The 18156-nt window shown below is 38.0% G+C and overlaps 1 protein-coding gene across 3 annotated transcripts in view; it reads right to left on the reverse strand.

Moving 5' to 3' along the window:
- Agbl1 (ATP/GTP binding protein-like 1) overlaps positions 1 to 18156 on the reverse strand; it is an 800368-nt gene that overhangs the window by 394988 nt on the left and 387224 nt on the right. For all 3 annotated transcript variants that reach the window (XM_005381585.2, XM_005381584.2, XM_013512654.1), the window contains exon 19: positions 707 to 836. In XM_005381585.2, coding sequence (XP_005381642.2) covers positions 707 to 836 — 130 coding nt within the window. The remainder of the gene's footprint in view (positions 1 to 706; positions 837 to 18156) is intronic.

An 18156-nucleotide genomic window follows, 5' to 3' on the forward strand; every position in this document is an offset into this window, starting at 1 on the left:
GCCTGGCAAGCGCAAGGTCGTGAGTTCGGTTCCCGGTACCCGAAAAAAAAAAAAAAAAAAAAAAAAAAAAAAAAATTTGACAAAATTTAAGACCTAAGAAATGGAATGAATATTGAACCAGTAGTTTGGTCACATTGTAGGATGAATTGTGTCCCCAAAAGAGATATGCTGAAGTTTTAATCCTCAATACCTGTGAATGCAGCCTTACTTAAAGTCTCTCCAAGTATAATAAAGGTAAGAAGAAGCCGTAGTGAATGAGAGCGAGCCTTATCCAATGGTGGCACCCTTAGAAGAGGGAAATTTGGAAATTAACACAGGGGGAACATGGCCTTGAGAAGGCAGAAGCAGAGATTATAGTTATGTTTCCCACAAGCCAAGGAACAATAAGGAATTTGGCAACTATCACAAACAAAAAAGGCCAACCAAATGGTGCCCTTCTCTGGCGTCACTGGTGTGAAAACGGTCTTGCAACACCTTGATTTCAGACTCGCAGCCACTAGAAATGTGAGATAAGTTTCTGTTGTTTTAAGCCACCAGTTTGTGGTAGTTTGAAATGGCAGAGGGAGAAACAAATGCAACCCACATTTCAACTTTTCAGACATCAGTCTTCAGCTTTTATCTGGCATTTGTTTCTTGACAGAGGATAATTTGCCTCCTGGGGGTAGAAGAAGCCAGGAAGGAATGGAAATAGAAGGAAGCAACTCACCACAGGCCCCCGACCAGTGCTGCTCAGGTAGTGGAGGAGTCCTTTGGCGTGGTAAATCGTTGGCTGGAGGTGGGCTTTGGGAGAGAGCCACTGTCTGTTCAAATCTTCCCCTCTCAGGGAGCATCTGTGACTGCGGGCACAGACGATACACAAGTAAATACACACTGAGAAGAAAATAGCTTGAGAAAATAAAACTTGACAAGACAAACAATTACACTAATGAATCTAACTTCCCTCTGACTTCTGCCCAGTTGGCACCAGTTCCAGATGTCCAGAAAGCTGCAGATCTGTCCTTTCAACTCCCAAAGTGACATGACTATTCACAGTTCCAAAAAGAACTAGAAACCATACTTGATGTGATATTGGGTGGTCCGAGCTTTAAGACAAACTTTAGGAAATCTAGTTCTTTACTATCCACATCCATGAAGGCCAAACTCCATACATGATTCTCTGGACCCTTCCGTTCTACCACTGATTAAGGTGGGCTCAGTCCATCAGACTGAGTATGCTATTTCTGATTATTTCCATCTGCCCCAATAACTCTGCATGGTGGATATTACTGCACCTCAATGAAGAGACTGAAACTTAGAAATGATTAAATAATTACCCAAGATCACATAACTAAAGTCTTCACCCACCTTTGTTTGTGTCTAACGCTTATGCTCTTTCTTACTGTATTGCCTCCCTAGCCATACAGATGACACTGACACCTTGACAATTTACTCAAAGTGTCAGAGTATCTTTATCAAAGATGCCATCATGGTATAGTACAACTAGAATGAGCCAAAAATCATACATTCCCTCATTTGGAGGATACTGATTTTTTTATTCCAAAGTACCAAGTTACTTTGCAAAGGTGACTCAACTGCTTAAGGATAACACCGAGATGCTAGTTTCCAGGTAGAGTTACAGTATAAACCCTTAACTAAGACCAGAAATTATCAAATTCACACCCCACAAAGGTTCCTGACTGTCCTACTGAGATGATATTTATTCAGTAGGGTTAACCAGCAAGGTGCCAAACATTTAGACGAGACAATTAACCCAAATTTTCCATCACCCGGCACCTACAACACTCCTCCTCCCACCACCTATGGCCTTCTAGACTCCAGCACAATGGATCATTCAGTTTCCTCTGTGCAGTGTTGTGTGCTGCCCCTTTGCCAAGACTCCAGCATCTCCCTCCATTTTCACTTACTCAACTTCCGGAGCATCACCCCTGCCCACATACCCTCTTGAATCCTCAAGATGCTACACTGCATATGTCTACTTGTTGCGGTAGCATTCTGAACTTCTCTTAACATGACTTTTATTAAACCATATTGGATTTTTAAAAATTTTTACTTCTTCTACCTTACAGATTAAACAGGGAGGATTGGGAGATTTCTGGGGACCAGGACAGCTCACTGGTTAACATCAAAACTCTAATATAGGAACCGTATCAAATTTGGTATTAAGTTAATAATTTGGAATAAATAAGTGCACTAGCATTTAAATGTAAAATAGATAATGTTTCCTGTTTACAAATCACCGTACTTTCAATAAATCTTGGAGAGAGAAGAGAGAAGGTTTAGCCTCCTCCTTTCATCACTTTTTCATTGCGGTGTTCTGAAATTATCTTTATTAGATTCCTGGTGCCTGCTAGCCCCCTCATAGAGCTCCTGAGAAAGAGAAAATCTTTAGATTAATCATTTATCTTGATTTTACCATTAAAATATTTTGACTAGAGAAATGGCAGGTTTCGTGCATTTTCCTCTGTGGCTTTTTTTTTTTTTTTTTTGTACCTTTTTTCTCCTTTCCTATGCTTAATAGAAATGATATCTACATAGGCTTTTTTCTACTTTGCCTGGTGACCAAGGATGAAGGTAAAATATGAAGCAGATCTTTAATGTCAACAGAAATAGAAAGAGGCAGCCATCCCAGACTAGCTCCGAAGCATCTTCACTGTGCTTCTGTTGATTAATTAATTTCTTTTCTCAGATCACAGTATGTTTTAGGTACAACATCTTAAAGCTTCGGGATTCTCTTTAACTACTCTATGATTCTCTTTGCCTTGACCTGGAATCTCATCAACACTGGAGGTTTTTTTTTTTAATATTGACTGTTGCAAAATCATTTCAGGTCCTTCAAAAGCATTTATATTTGTGTAAATGGAAATGGAAGCTTTCTATGTGTCCAGTAGCCAGCAATTCTGTATCAGTGCTCCTACCTCTTATTTCCTTGTGCTCCATGGAGACCAAGTTAAAGGACAATACTTCCATGGAGAAGACCTACAGGTTACCCCACAGGAGAAAAACAACTCCATATTACAATTCCTCAAAACAAACAAACAAAAACATATCTGGTGCAGCCCAAAGCCTGTGTTTTGCTTAAGAAGACCTTTATTTCCAACCTTCAGCTTTATCATGAGGGGGGATTGGGGGACTTCTTTGACAATTAATATTCTCATATGGATGGATGTAAGTATGCTTAACCTATCTTCCAGGATGATTTTGAGACTCTAGTGAAATGATATCTGCTTTACTTATATTTTATAGCTCTATATCTGCCTCTGTTTATGTTCATGATCGTATCTACACATATCGATATCCTCATCTGCATCTATGTCTATTTCTTCACCTATATTTATAATGGTCCAGAGTACCCAGCACAATTGCAACCCTGTTCAACATTTCCTTACTTCATCATAATCTTCTTTCTTATGAAGAACAATCAAGTAGCTATGTGCTGGTTAAATGAAATAGAGAAGATGCCTGTAGGGAACTCAGAGAAGAGGCTATGGTCTGTAATAAGTACCAGCTGACTTTATTTTTTTTTTATTTTAAAAATAAAAGGAAGAAAACATTAACAGACAGACAACCTTTTACAAAATAGCAAAATAACAGCACAGACAATACAGAGTTACAAACAAAGTGGAAGGAAATTAACAATTCTTGTTGTATTACATATTGATATCTTTAAAATGATTTCTCATGAAAACAAATAGAGACATGCAATATTGATCAATCAAGGGCTCATTAACAGTTTCTTTTAGCAAAGAAATAGAAGGCAGTAGATCAACTATGTTAACTATCCTGTATATACACACATACAAAATTTCTCCTTCTTTCCCTTTTCTTTTCCCCCTTCCCAGGTGCCCTTTACCCTTGAGCATTTTCCTATCATTTCACAATGTCTATCACACCTCCGAGTTTATAGTAACTCTTTCAGATTTTACACTAGTGAGACTATGCAAAGTACCAGGTGACTTTAGCATGCTCAAGTTTTCAGACAATAGGCCTGAGCAGAGAAATATTCACCTAAGAAAATATTTCAAGTGAATAATCAATAGAAACTGCTAACTGGAATTTGTGCCATTAAACTGCCAAAGAGAGGACAGCATTTAAAAATACCCAAGTACATATTTTTGGAGAGAAATTGGGCCAGTGAAAGATATACAGAAATTAGGGAAGCTATTAGTTTGGGGAAAGTTTTATTTGGCTGGTTCTTTCACAGAGAAGGAGGCAATGAATCAGTCCTTTGGTATGCATAGCTTGCATGGATTTTTGAAGTCCCATAGGCTTATATTTGTATTAAATGGTCTATGTGTGGCTGTGATTTTGAGATGTGTTCCTCTATCAGTGCAATTGCAGATGATTACAATGCGTACTACCCCAACTTGACAATTTTTTTTTAAAGAAAATCCATTTGCTCCCAATCTTCAAATGCACTTGGTAATCTGTGTTAATAATATCAGAGATTCATGTAGTCTGAAGAGCTGCTGCTGCTCTTTCCAGGGATTTGTTTTACAGATTTGAAGATGAAATGTACCCCATCTTATTATCTACTGTAGCATTTCTGCAATGACAGCTGCTCCTTCAATGTAGAGAGAATTAGCAGATGGACAGCGATAAGTGGCTGGCAATAAATTCAGCACCTATAATTTCTGGAAAAGGGTCATTCTTCATATAGAGTTTGAAGTCTTGCTTTGCTTATAAGAAGAATAAAGGAGTGATCCTCATCATTTTTTCCTGAGTGAAAATTGCAAACTTACAAGGAAAAAAGAATGCACTTCTTTTTTTTCCATAGGCAAAGTCATTTGATCAGCTAATCTTCCTCACTTTTTAAAGCTTTACTTAAAACACAGTCTTATTGAAGATAAAGCTTATGTGCACAAAGTGTGCTAGACGTAGGGTGCCCAGCCAACCATATTGTCCAGGGATGTTGCAGTTTTAGGCTTGAAACTTCTGCATCTTAGGATAACTCTCAGCAACTACAAACCAATATCTGATGCCCTTGTCTAGATCCCTAATTCTGAGAGTTTTCACAGAGCCAGGGTCCCTGACCAAAAGTGAGCCTAATTGTTTTGCATCGGGTTTGAATGTTTTTAGGTAAGACTTTCACAATCTGCTCAGGCTAAGGCCCCTTTACTGCCTATTTCTATTTTGATCATTTCACTTACACATTGTTTGTTAGGCATTTGCAAACTATGACTAAGCAACATGTAACCTTTAAAACTGAAGTTTTAGCTAGACATATTTTCCCTGAAATGATGATGTCCCTCAGCTCTCCAAAAATGGCTGTTTTATGACCACACAAGAGCACTTCAAATGAAATTATGAAAAAATGACCCAGTGTTGCCTGTCCTAAGAGATCACCAAATAAGTTTGGATGCCTGATATTTTGAGTAAAAGCCAAACAGTCATAATGTCACTGAAAATTATTCTTTTAACATTAATTATAGATCTTATTTATCTGCTAAGAACAGAGATCACCCAGACAAAGTGAGCCAAGCACTCTAACCAAGAACATCAGCAAGCTGACCCTGAACTACTAGGGCCCTTGAAGCAAACAATGCACCACCAGGAAGACAGAATGGAAAATTAAGTAACTTCCTATAAGAGAATTTATAAAACTGCAGTCAGAAAAAAAAAAAAGGATCATTCAAAAATTTCCCATCTATCCATGACTGCAAAATGGAGAAATGGTGAAAACAAACCAAATGAATGAGGTCAGGCTTGATAATATTAAAGCCCCTAGCACAGCAAGCTCTGGCTCCTGAAGAGAGGTGATGAGTTTGAGATTTAGCAAGCAGCTTCACCATTCACTGCACATCCACAGAACCGGAAGCAGCCTGGGTGCAGGAGGAGAATATCTATAAAGGCAAAGGCATTCATGAAAGCTTCATGAACAGGACAGCACAGGATGGGGCACTGTCGGCGAGACACTGCAGCCAGAGCTTTGCAAATAAGTATTGCTCAGATGGGCAAAGGGGAGAAAGGAAAAACAACACACAGTTTCATTTTAAGGCCACAGTTATTCTAAGCTCACAAAACCAGGGTTGACAGGGGCATATTATTATATTCAGAGTATTTTTGTCACCCAAAATGCTCAGAATCAACTATCAAGAGCAGAGAAATAGACCAAATCCAGATATTCCTCAGCACTCCAGGAACCCAGAAATAAGTTTCCAGAAGCCTGATCACCCTAGAGAGGCTGAAGTCTTTAAAGGAGGGACTAAAAGGATTGACTACAGGGTCTAGTGACATCTTTTCTGAAGAAATTACCCAAAGTTGACATACGAACCCAGGTCAGTCAAAATTTAAACCAGTTTCTCTTCGTACCCTTGTTTTCTGGATCTTACTCTAGATCAGAGCCACCACAAGTACTTTGGACACACACACACACACACACACACACACACACCTCCTCACCCCCATTACTCTCACTATTACATTCGTCTCTTATGTATTTTTACGAAAACAAAAAATTAAAATGTTTTTTCTTTCATTATTTTGTAGCAGCAGTCCTATATTCTGTGGGACAATTCTAAAAAACACAAGATGAGGGTAATTTCAGTTGAAATCAGCTCAGGACAAATTAAGGGTGGGTCAGCCTGCTGCAATAGAGAAGTCCTGCAATAGCACTTGCCTCAATCAAGAATATATAACCAGTCAATTCACATTTTCACACAGCATCTGATCCCTTCTGAAATGCAAGCAGACATGCTTTCATCGAAACTGTCAGGATTCCGAGGTAGAAATTTCTAAAGATCTGTCTTGAAACCAACAACTCTGTGAAGCGTTTGCAAAACACACATATACGTGAACAATGAAACATCAGGCTGTAGCACCAATTCTGAGGCCACCCTACCAACCATCATCTACTGCAATTGGATAATGTTACACAACACCTACCTTCACTCACCAGACATGAGGGGGAGTGACTTATCTGATTTCTGGTATTTTAAATCTTTTACTAAACCTCACAGAAAGTGGTCAGAATGAGAATTACACAAGAAACATTTTAAAAATCAGGAACAAATTATTCTTTCCTTAACAGAGAAAAATAGTTGAAAAATTCAACACTCATTCTTAATAAAAGTCAATGAAGAAAATAAGAATTGGTGGATACTATGTATGTACACACACACACACACACACACACACACACATGAACACACACACACTCCTAGAGCCAGGAGTTCTACAAGTCTTAAAGGAAGCCTCTTGCTCAATGGAGGATCACCAGTGGAATTTCCAAAGGATGAAGAACAGGGTAAAGAAGGTCACTACCTTTGCTGTTATGGAACATGTAACTAAGAGCATTAAATTACAAACATAAGTGAGACACCAATAAATGCATATAAATTGGTAAAAACATGAAGACATGTTTATTTGAAGGTAATAGCACAGTGTACCTAGGAAACCCTAGGAAATTAGTGATTAACTCAAATAAGATAATTCAGTAAGCTAACAGGATATAACATTAGGTATACTTTTAGTAAATTTTCATATGGTAAAATACTTTAAAAGTTCAGGGCATTCACAAAATAAGCATTATGAAACAATTTCTTTGAAAAGTAAAAGATTTCTATGAGATAATGTAAAATGATTATTTTCAGGATATAATGTTAGATGATGTTTTTTGAAACCTATGTCAGAATGAGAAGATAGAAAATATGCATGCATCTATCCATTTATACAAAAACGTGAGATAAAAAATACAAGATGAGAAACTAATAAGATTTATTAAGGAGGTGAGTGGAAATAAAGCATAAAAAAGAGATGGATGGGTTGGGGCAGGAAGGATTAGGGTAAGAGGCAGGTCTCACAGAATACCTCTTTATATAGTTCCAGTTTTAAAAACTTTGTTAGTGTTCCACATAGTCATATGAATAAATAAACAAATACAAACATTAGAGAACCATGGATAGAACCTGTCTTGGTTATTTTTTTTGTTGTTGTTGTTGCTGAGGCAAAATACCTGATGCCCAAAATTAAGGCAGGAAAGGTTTATTTAGCTTACAGTTTGTGGAGGTTTTAGCCCATACTTGGCTGGCTCTAAGGCAGAGTGGAACATGGCAGAGGTCAACAGTTTATGGTGGCAGAAGAGCAATGCAACAAAAGCAAAAGGGAGGAGTGATAGAGAAGAGTAAGCCTCTTTCCTTCCCTTATATTGTAAGCAGGCTACCCCCACTCAGGGGATGTGTAACACTCACATAATCTCCATGTCCTCCTCCTGCACAGGCTCAGGATGAATACAAAGTAAGGACCCTGGCTCCCTGCTGAGTCACATAGTTAGCCTTCTAAACTTCTCAAACTGACACAATGAACAACATCTCAGAGCAGGAAGGTCATGTCCTTTTCACCCCAGGATGTAGAACTGCTGAGTCACTTACCCAAACCTCTAGACTCCCCAAGTTGACACAATGTATCAATCATAACAGAATCCAAATAGGTACAAACATTTACAAATAAAAAAACAACTCTGTGATTATTAAACAACAGTGAGAAAGTCAGAAGAACTGACCTAATTAACAATAAAAAACAAAATGTTAGCTCTAAACTGCAATGCTAAAGACAACAGAACAGTATACAGATTTGTTTTTCATGACAATATGCAATTCTAAACTAGTAAGGCCATAACTATATTATGTGTATTTTATGACTGAGGAAATAACTAAATCAATTATGAATGATCACAACCAGGTTTCTTACTGTTGTAGAAAGGACTTACAAATAAAAGAGTATTAGCATGATCTCACATTTTTGTATACAAGTATAGTTAAAGATATAGGTGTGTGTGTGTGTGTGTGCGCACATGCACATCTAATTCCTAGTTCTGTCTATAGGAAAGACCTAAAAGCAATAACATCTTAGTACCAAATAATCTATACAAGCAAAAAGAGTCAAGGTTTCCTTGACAAACGGTTGGTTCCAAAGGTGGGGTAGGAAAAGAATATCAGTCTAGAACAAATTTTGCTTCCAGAAAGTAAGGAAGCACTCAAATATGAGGACAGGTTGAAATGACACAAAGAAGCACATGGACAAATAGGGTAATAATTTGAAAATAAATAGTAATGTAATCTATAGAATAAAGTAAATATTCCCATTTGTATTGCTATAAATAAGTAAGTAGAGAAAGAGAATATTCATTTCAATATAATTTCAGTTAGAAAATATAGAAGGAGTGAGGAAAATAAAAAGAAATACTATCTGGCAAACATCGTGGCAAATATCATTGCAAACAGGTATGTATCATCAATGGTTGCAAAAAGTAGTGGGTCAGTGTATGACAGGTGACAGAACATTGACGTTAACTCAGAATATTTCCCCACAGGATACTTCAGGGTGGAGAAGCTCGGCAGATGCCATCCTAATCAAGCACTCCAAGTTAGCACCACTTTTCATAAGATATGTGCTCAGGCACTGCCTTAAAATGATACACAGAACAGCACATCATCTGGGTGGGTAGTATGCTTGCCCAAAGCACAGAACCACTACCTTATTATGAGGGAACACCAGACAGCTCCCAAATCAAGGAATATTCTATAAGCTACTGAGCAGTACTCTTCAAATACTTCAGAACCAAGAAAACAAAAAATAAAGAGAATGGAATAAAAGATCTGAGAGTTGATACAGTTTGGTGATCCTGGGAGAAAACATGATTGGGACAATTATGTATATATGGATAATTCATGTAGGATAATTAATAATACTATATTGATATTAATTTCCTGGTTTAAATCATTGTTCTATGGATACTTAAGATGATAGTAAATAAAATCCTAAAGGTACATTATATCCTGTGAAAGGGAAAGAAATTGCTCAAAAGGATAGAATAACTGGGATGAGGGAAAAGAGAAAAGAAAGACAAAAGGGAAAAAATATGTATATATGTATACACAAGATAGCTGAAATAATTGTACTACTAATTTCTGTTGCTTTAGGGAAAGGAACAGTTAATGTTTAATTGTTTGATCAATCTTGCATGACTATATTTGTTTAACTGAGTAACCAATTTGAAGATAATAATAGGTAATACAGCAACCATTGTTAATTTCTTATCACCTTGTCTGAAATTCCGTATTGCTTTTATTGTTTTGGTGTTTCTTTGTTCATGTCTGTTTGTTTTTTAATATGTTTTTGCTCTTTTATCTTTAAAATAAAAAAAGATGATAGTATTTGAGTAAGCAGGGCGAAAAATACAAATTTTGTTTTGCATTCTGTTTGCAACTTTTTGGAAAAGCATAAATTACTTCAAAATCCACATTAAAGAGTTCTAAATGACACAAATTGAAAAAAGAAAAGAATTCAAGAATTCAAAAATACACAGCACATGAGGTGTAGGCAAAAATATGGTGAGTACTTAAGTTTTAAAACAGTATTACGGTACAAGACACATTGCTATTAACCCCCCCACCCCCCAAAAAAATACCCCCTCTGGATTAAGCATAGTAATCCCATTGTTCTTGCCACCTTCTGAAATACTCTTTGTGACTGTCTTTTTGTGGCTGCTACAATATCCTGAATCGATTCAAAATATTTATGATTACTTCCATCAACCAAAAACATTACAAGGTGTCCTCATCCACACTATTCATGTGAGCTAGCACTGTGTGATTTATGGCTCTTCCTCAACATCAAAGTGGCCATAAAAAGCAAATCAAATCATGACATCAAGGCAGGCAGACAATGCAACCAAAGACATTCACAAAAGAGGTGGGAGCAATGTGCTCAAAGTGAGGGTGCAATATTTTGAGGAGGAATGAAGACAATGTGTCTCTTATTGTAAATAATGTTTTTAAATTTACACATTTACCACAGTGTTTGATTACACTTCATCTCGTAAGTAAGCAGTAGGAAAACTCAGTAGCGAGGTGACAAACTGAATAAATGATTAGAAAAAGGAAACAGCATTTTGTAAACCTGAGGTAGAAAGAACACATGAATGAATAAGCAAGACAAATAATGCCCTGATAGAAAAATAATGTGAAACAAAAGATTTGTTTTTACAAAAGAAATGGAGAGAAAGAAAGATTTCAAGATAAAGTGACAAATATTGAAAGTAGGCAAAACAAACCTGCCAACAAGCAAATAGCAGTAATGCCCAAAAAAGAGAAGTGAAACCAAGGAGTAGGACTGTAGTAGATTGACAACTGGTGGTCAACTTATAAAGCCCAGCTGAAGTGAGTAAGCGTGGTGCTGGGTGTGGGAGGCCCACCTGGGGATTGTTGCCAGCAGCATAAGAGCAGAACTGTAGAAGGAGAAAAAGGCTGTTCGCAGCTGAGAGGCTGCTGGGAGCTGAGAAAGGCTGTTGGGAGCTGGTAGAAGCTGTAAGGAGCTGTTTGTTCCCTTGGAGGAGCTCTTCATGCTGGCTTTCCTGATGACCTTGGCTGTTTTCATCCTCCAAGGACCTCAGGACTTTGTTGGCACTGAGAATAGCTTCTGTTCACTTTGGGGGAGCTCTGGTCCCACTCTGAGCATTGTTCCCTGGCTCCAGAGGGGAAGATGGTGTACTGCTGGTCTCCTGGAGAAGCTTGCTGTGTTAGCTTCCCTGATGGGAACTCAGCCATCTTGATCATCAGAGGAGCTCGGGACCTCACTGTTGCTGAAGATGGCTATGGTACCTTTTGGGGGAGCTCTGGTTCTTCTGAGCATTGCTTCCTGGCTCCCGTGCAGACCCTTCAGCCTGCTAGCACTTTTTCTTACTTACACTGGCATAGACTTTCTAGATTCCACCGCTGACCTTTTGGCCTTCTCAGTGTAGATCCGTGAAACAGGCCTGCGTAAGATACTGTTATGGGCTCTAGGCTTCCGGTTGGACTCGTGGGAGGCATTGTTATGAGCTCTAGGTCTTACGTTGGACTCATGCAGGACATTATTGCTGGATCCAGGCCCTCAGCTGGATTCTTGGTCTATATTGTGTGGACAGACTTCCTGCACTCTTTTGTATATTGTTCTTTGGGTGACTACTATAAATAATCTTACAAAATATGTGTCCTGTATTATATTATTCCCCTTGCAAAATAAGCCCCAAACCATAACAAGAACAAACTAAAAGTTATGCTAAGGAAACTCCCATTATACAATTTTAAAATTCACTACAGTTTACAAAATAGTTTTGTGCCAAGAACACTTATCCAAAACAACCAACATTGAGAAATAATCCAGTAATCTGGTGGACTGACAAGTCGTCAATTTGTAATACCCAGCTGAACTGAGTAAGCGTGGTTCTGGATGTGGAAGGCCCACCTGAGGACTGTTGCCAACAGCATAAAAGGAGAACTGGAGGGAAAGATGGTGTGCTGTTGATTCTCCTGGAGAAGCTTGTTGCGCTGGTTTTCCTGACACAAACTCAGCTGTTCTCATTATTGGAGGAGCTCCAGTCCTCGCTATTCCTCAGGATGGCTGCGGTTCTTTTCAGGGGAGCTCTGGTCCTTACCTTGAGCACCAGTTCCTGGCTCTAGTACAGATCTCTCAGCTGGTGACACAGATCCTTCATCCCACTGGCATAGACTTTCCATCTCCCACCACTGGCCTTTGGGCCTTCCCAGTGCAGATTCTTGATACAGACTTGCATGAGACATTGTTGTGCTGCAGGCCTCCAGCTGGACTCATGGAGAACATTGCCCTGGGTGCTAGGTCTTCAGCTGGACTCATGGAGGACATTGCCATGGGATCCAGGCCCCCGGTTGGATTCTTTGAGACTGTAGTGCATGGAAACATCTCTTGCAGTCTTCTGCATTTGATGCTTTGGGTGAATATTATAAAATAATCCTATAAATTATGTGTCCTTTATTAAATCTATTCCCTTACAAACCCTGAGTACAACAAGTAATATTACTGGATTTTAACAAAAATAAATTCATTGAAAGTATAGATAACAAGAGAATGTAAGGTACAAAGGAAAATTTAGACTACCTGTTTTAAGAAAATTCTTCAGAAGAAAACTGAATATGGATATTCAAAGTATTACCCAAGCTATTTAAAGAAAGAAAGTTTGAAACACACGTTTTCTGAAGCCACAACAATACATCACTCTTCACATTTATCATTTTTGGTGTCATTTTGTGATATAAAATAAAATAGAGAATTATTTTTCATTTAATACTGAAAGTTCCTATCACTATGTGAAAAATAAATAAGATTTATTTCATTCTTTGGCTTCAGGTCACAAACAAAAGGCCTTCCTCCTCCTTTTATGGTCATCATCCTCATCTCCCACTACCACAGTTCCTATGCACTGAGCTCCTACGTTGTACCATCCCCTGAAGTGTTGCCATGTGAACTACCTCCATCCGTCCTCACAGCCCTGTGCACAACTGGATTTATAATTCCTATTTTTCAAGCAAGGAGATAGATATTTAGAGAGGTTAAGTAACTTGCTGCAGGTAACACAGCCAGATTAGCTTCCAAGTCCAAGTAAACTCTGTTAACACAGAAGAGGGAAATTTATTCATCACCTTATCAGGATGATCAATCCCATGCCCTCAAGGGAGGGAAGATATGGAAAGTCTCAGCCTCCCACATGCATAGGAATCAGTGCAGCCCAGCTTTTATCTGATGCGCAGTTAGACTTTTGGAGTCAAATTTTGTTTGAAGAAAGAATTTTACTGCTTGGTATTTTAAAAATTGATGGCTTGTGAGTCCAACTCCATGGAAAGAACACGAGCCTTAGAAATCTTTTGACATCTCTGTCTACAGTTTGCTTATATGTAAAATTAATAGTCCCCCTGATATTTGATGAGCTGGTGTAAAGTATAAAATGAAATTCAAAAAAAAGTGTCATATAAAAGCACATATTATTCACCAGTCCACTAAATTATCATTCACTCAAAACACCTACTATGTGGCAAGTACTATTCTTATCCTGAGGATCACAACAAGGAGAAGACCTTCCTGGGAATTTACACTCTGGGAATTATTATGAAGAAAAAGCTCAAGGCAGATATCACATCTGTCTTCTCTGCTCATTTCTCAGCACCAACCCAGCAGTGATCACCATGTGGCAGGCAACTAATTCATCTTTATCTAAGGAATAAATGAAATTCAACTCCCCATTCTACTGCTGCCAGAATATTTTTTTCTGTGGATAGTCAATATCTAAATTAAAACTGTAGTTTTTTTTTTTTTTCCTACTGTCAATTCAACAGATTTAATTGTGGAATATTGATTATTCCTCATCATTTCCCTCTCAGCTGGGACCTGGTCTGTGCTGTTGTAGTCTGTTTTAGATTAAACTTCACTGTATCTTTCATTGCTGGAGAGAAAGATTTAAAAGAAAAGTTTCATGGAAGGCACAAAGCCATTAACACTAAGAAAAATAAAAAATTTGTATAAAGTTGTAAAGGGTGTTCTGTTCTCCTAGCCATAATGCAAACATTGACAATTTATGTCTGAGACCTCCTCTTAAAAGCTCAGAAATTAGGGTCCTTTAGTGATCCATGAGACCCCATATTTCTTTTCCTCAGGGAGAAGAATTCAAAGATCTTTACTTGCTCCCTTTTTCTATGCCTTAGAGGCTTCTGTTATATTAAGATAATGTTTTCTTATGGACCAGAAAGCAAACTGGACATTTATATCTCCCTGATGAGTTCATCAAACCAAAAGATGTCTTTAGAGAATAACAACTCTTCCCTTCTCTGCTAACTACAAAGGTAGGAAGGTGATTCTTCTTCTTTCTCCAGAGGATGTCACTGCATTTAACTCTGGGGTATAATAAAATTTCTATAAGTCTCTTGCAGCAATGAACATCACAGAAAAATAATTTCTGATGATTGGAGCTTTTAGTAGCTGAGAAACATTCACCATCTACCTGAAGGCAATGCTGACTGCCAATACCATTCAAAGTAAAGGAATGGAAGTAGTCGTCCTGGAAATCTGAAACTCCTTTTCCTTGAAGTCTTTGCAGGAGGAAACAGAGAGACAATACTGATAGCTGAGGTGCCATCAGATGATAGCACATTATACAGTACAACAGAGGAAATCAGAAAACAAAGTGAGGTTAAGTCTCGATTTTGACCCTTGCTTCCATGTAATCTTAAGAAATTTCCTTAACTTGGTTTGGCTCACAGTTGCCGTTTGTTAAAGAAAAAGAATATTAGAATACTTAATATCTATGTAAGGAGACCTCTTCATTCAAAATCCATGGTTGTAAGTAAAGACAAGCTATGAGAGAGAGAGAGACAGAGAGAGAGACAGAGAGAAAAGAGAGAAGAGAAAAGAGAAAAGAGAGAGAGAGACAAAAAAGAAAAAGGAGGAAGAAGTGGAGGAGAGGAGGAAAGAGAAGGAGAGAGGGAGGGAGGAGAGAGAGAGAGAAAGAGAGACAGGTGAAGGGGTAGAAGGGGCAGGCTATAAGACTGATCCTTTGAAACAAAAATTTATGAGGAAAAACTTGTCCAAGCTTTGTCACCGCATGTCTGGATTGTATCAATCACCTTCTCACCTCACTGGCTTTCCCATTTCCTAACTCTCATGAGGTTTCTCCTCCACCAATATGACATAATTCCAAACCAGTCTTCAAATTATTTCCATAGCTTCCTATCATCTAAGGAGAATGTGTAAAGTAATATGACTCACATTAAAGCTTTCCTAAGACTAGTCTGGGCTCACCAATCCAACTTACTTAGTCTTTTAGTACTGACCAAAACAAATCCAGTCCTACAAGCCAGGCAAATTTCCTTCTTCTTCTCAGGATATTTTGTGGTCTCTCAACCCTCAAATCTTCTCCACCAATCATGGAGCTATGTCTGAAGTCCCCATCCTTTTCTGCTCTCTTTCTTTCTTAGCTTTTCAGTCACCTTTTCAAGCCCTGGCCCCTGCTTGGGTCTTCTTTGGCCATAATAATGCATAGTAACTTCTCCAATATCTACTGCACTTTGTACAAATTTGGCCAAATTTCAGAAATTTCCTAATATTCACTTTTTAACTAAGAGGTGGTATTCATATCCAACCCACGGGATGGTGCTTGTTTGTTTCTTAGAATTAATTCACATAATACAACAAAAGCACTTAGCAAAGTGCCACATCATAAGTGATCAACAAATGTTTTCACTTTTAAAAGCAAATCTTAGTATTCACATTTGTGCCCACCATCAGATACTCTCCAGAGCTTTTACTTAGTTACACTACAGGTTTAATTATACACCACTTGAGAATAGTACTACAGCTAATATATTTATTAAATGAGCTTCAATTACTTATTATCATGCCATATCTTTAATGGTTCTCAATAAATACTTGTAATATAAAAGATAAGATACAAATTAGACCTTTAATATTGGATTTTCTTGAGACTTTCACAAGACTAGAATAAAAATAAAAGAGAAAAAGTTGTATTTATCATTTGGACCTCCAAAAAATTTCCATTTCCTATTTAAAGAAACTTCAAATATGTTCAGAAGTTTTATGTAGCTACCCTCATATTTTAAAGGATAATTTGAACCCATACCTTTCATCAAATGACAGTAAGTAGCCTGGAGAAAGTCTTGAAATGTCAGGACCTAAAGCATCATTTTCTTCCCATTTCTTGTCCTTTCTCATTCAAATTATTTCCAGTTGTACTGAGTCTTTCTTTACATATTCAACACAACTCTGTGGAAAACTTTTGAGGAAAACTTTTGTATTGGCTTGAACCCGATCCAAATCCTCAGCAGCCCATTGTGCTGTTCAGCAAATCTCACATTCGCACATAATTCCAGGAATTTAAACAACAAATAGCCATATTTAGGCTTTGTAAACAGAGAAAGAATAAGCAGGAACTATCTTTTGTCTGTTCCTGGTAAATGGCTCCCACATTCTCTTGGCTGCCTAGGTCAAAGACCATGCCTTCTTTGATGTGTCCTTATCTTACACATCTAAGCCCACTCAAAAGTAAACATTACAGACTCGCTAAAACATACTTGAAAACCAACTACAGCTCAGCACCTTTGTACTACTAGCCTGTCCAAGTGAGCATCATCTCTTACTGGATCACTACAAGAGACTTAACTGCTTCCATTCCCACCTGTCCCTAAACTTTTTTATTCTCATCTAGTCTACATAGAGTACTCTAAGATACTGTTATTTCTCTGATCAAACCATAGCTAGAATAGGATAGCTGTACAGTATCTAGAGAGTTCTATACGAACTGGCCCCAACCACCTCTTCAAACTCATCTTCTATTGTTTTCCCCTTCTCTGTGTCTCTTCACTCAATCCTCACTAGTTTTTTGTGTTCCAAATACACTCCACATCAAGCCATTTGCATTACTGTCCCATCTACCTAGTAATCTGTTCCCCCAGATATCTATGGTACTGCTGAAAAGAATCTTAACAGAGAGGCTCTTGCCCTGTTTTCCCTGCAGATTACCATTTATTCTTTCTCTGCATTGGGCTTAATAGCATTTATCATTGCATTATGTATCTATCTTTACTTTATATTTTCTTATCCCCAAAAGAATTACAGGCTCAGTGATAACATGTACCTTATCAGTTTTGCTCCACAATTGTATCCTCAGCAACAAAAACAATTCATGGCTCATAGCACTGATTTCTCAATACAGAATGAATGAATGAATTCTCTAATCTTTGGTTTCTGAGAAGCACATTGTCATGGTCAGAACATACCTACTTTTAGAGCACATGTGGCTGAGTACGGGATGCAATTAATATTTGCTCCTTTAAATGATCAGCTTCTCACCTTTCCCACTGATAAAGTCATGCTAAGATCAAAACTACAGTGAACGTTTACATTTTAAAACAATTTATTGCAACAAAAGACACACTGTCATAATTCCCCTCAGAATACTCCCTCTCACTTTGAATACACTTATCCCACCTTTCTTGCCACTTTCTGAAGCAATCCCAGAAGTCCTCTTTCCTGAGTGTCTTCAGTTGCACTGTTGTAATTGCCTTGATATCCTAAATCAATTCAGAATTTTATCTTTCATGGTCATTTTGGCTGAAGAAAATCTAGAAGTCACAGAGTGCTAGATACAGTGCATGACGTGGGTGAGGACACACTGTAATGTTTTCATTTGACAGAAATTGCTGGAAATACTTTGATTTAGGACATCAAGCAAGCCACAAAAAGACACTCATGAAAGAAGACTTTCCGAATTGTTTCAGTAAGTGGCAAGAATGATGGGATAGTTGTATGCAAAGCAAGGGGCACTATTTTGCAGGGGCAGTAATAGCAGCATGCCTT

This window comes from Chinchilla lanigera, unplaced genomic scaffold (assembly GCF_000276665.1).
Source record: "Chinchilla lanigera isolate Chin_1 unplaced genomic scaffold, ChiLan1.0 scaffold00015, whole genome shotgun sequence".
NCBI lineage: Eukaryota > Metazoa > Chordata > Mammalia > Rodentia > Chinchillidae > Chinchilla > Chinchilla lanigera.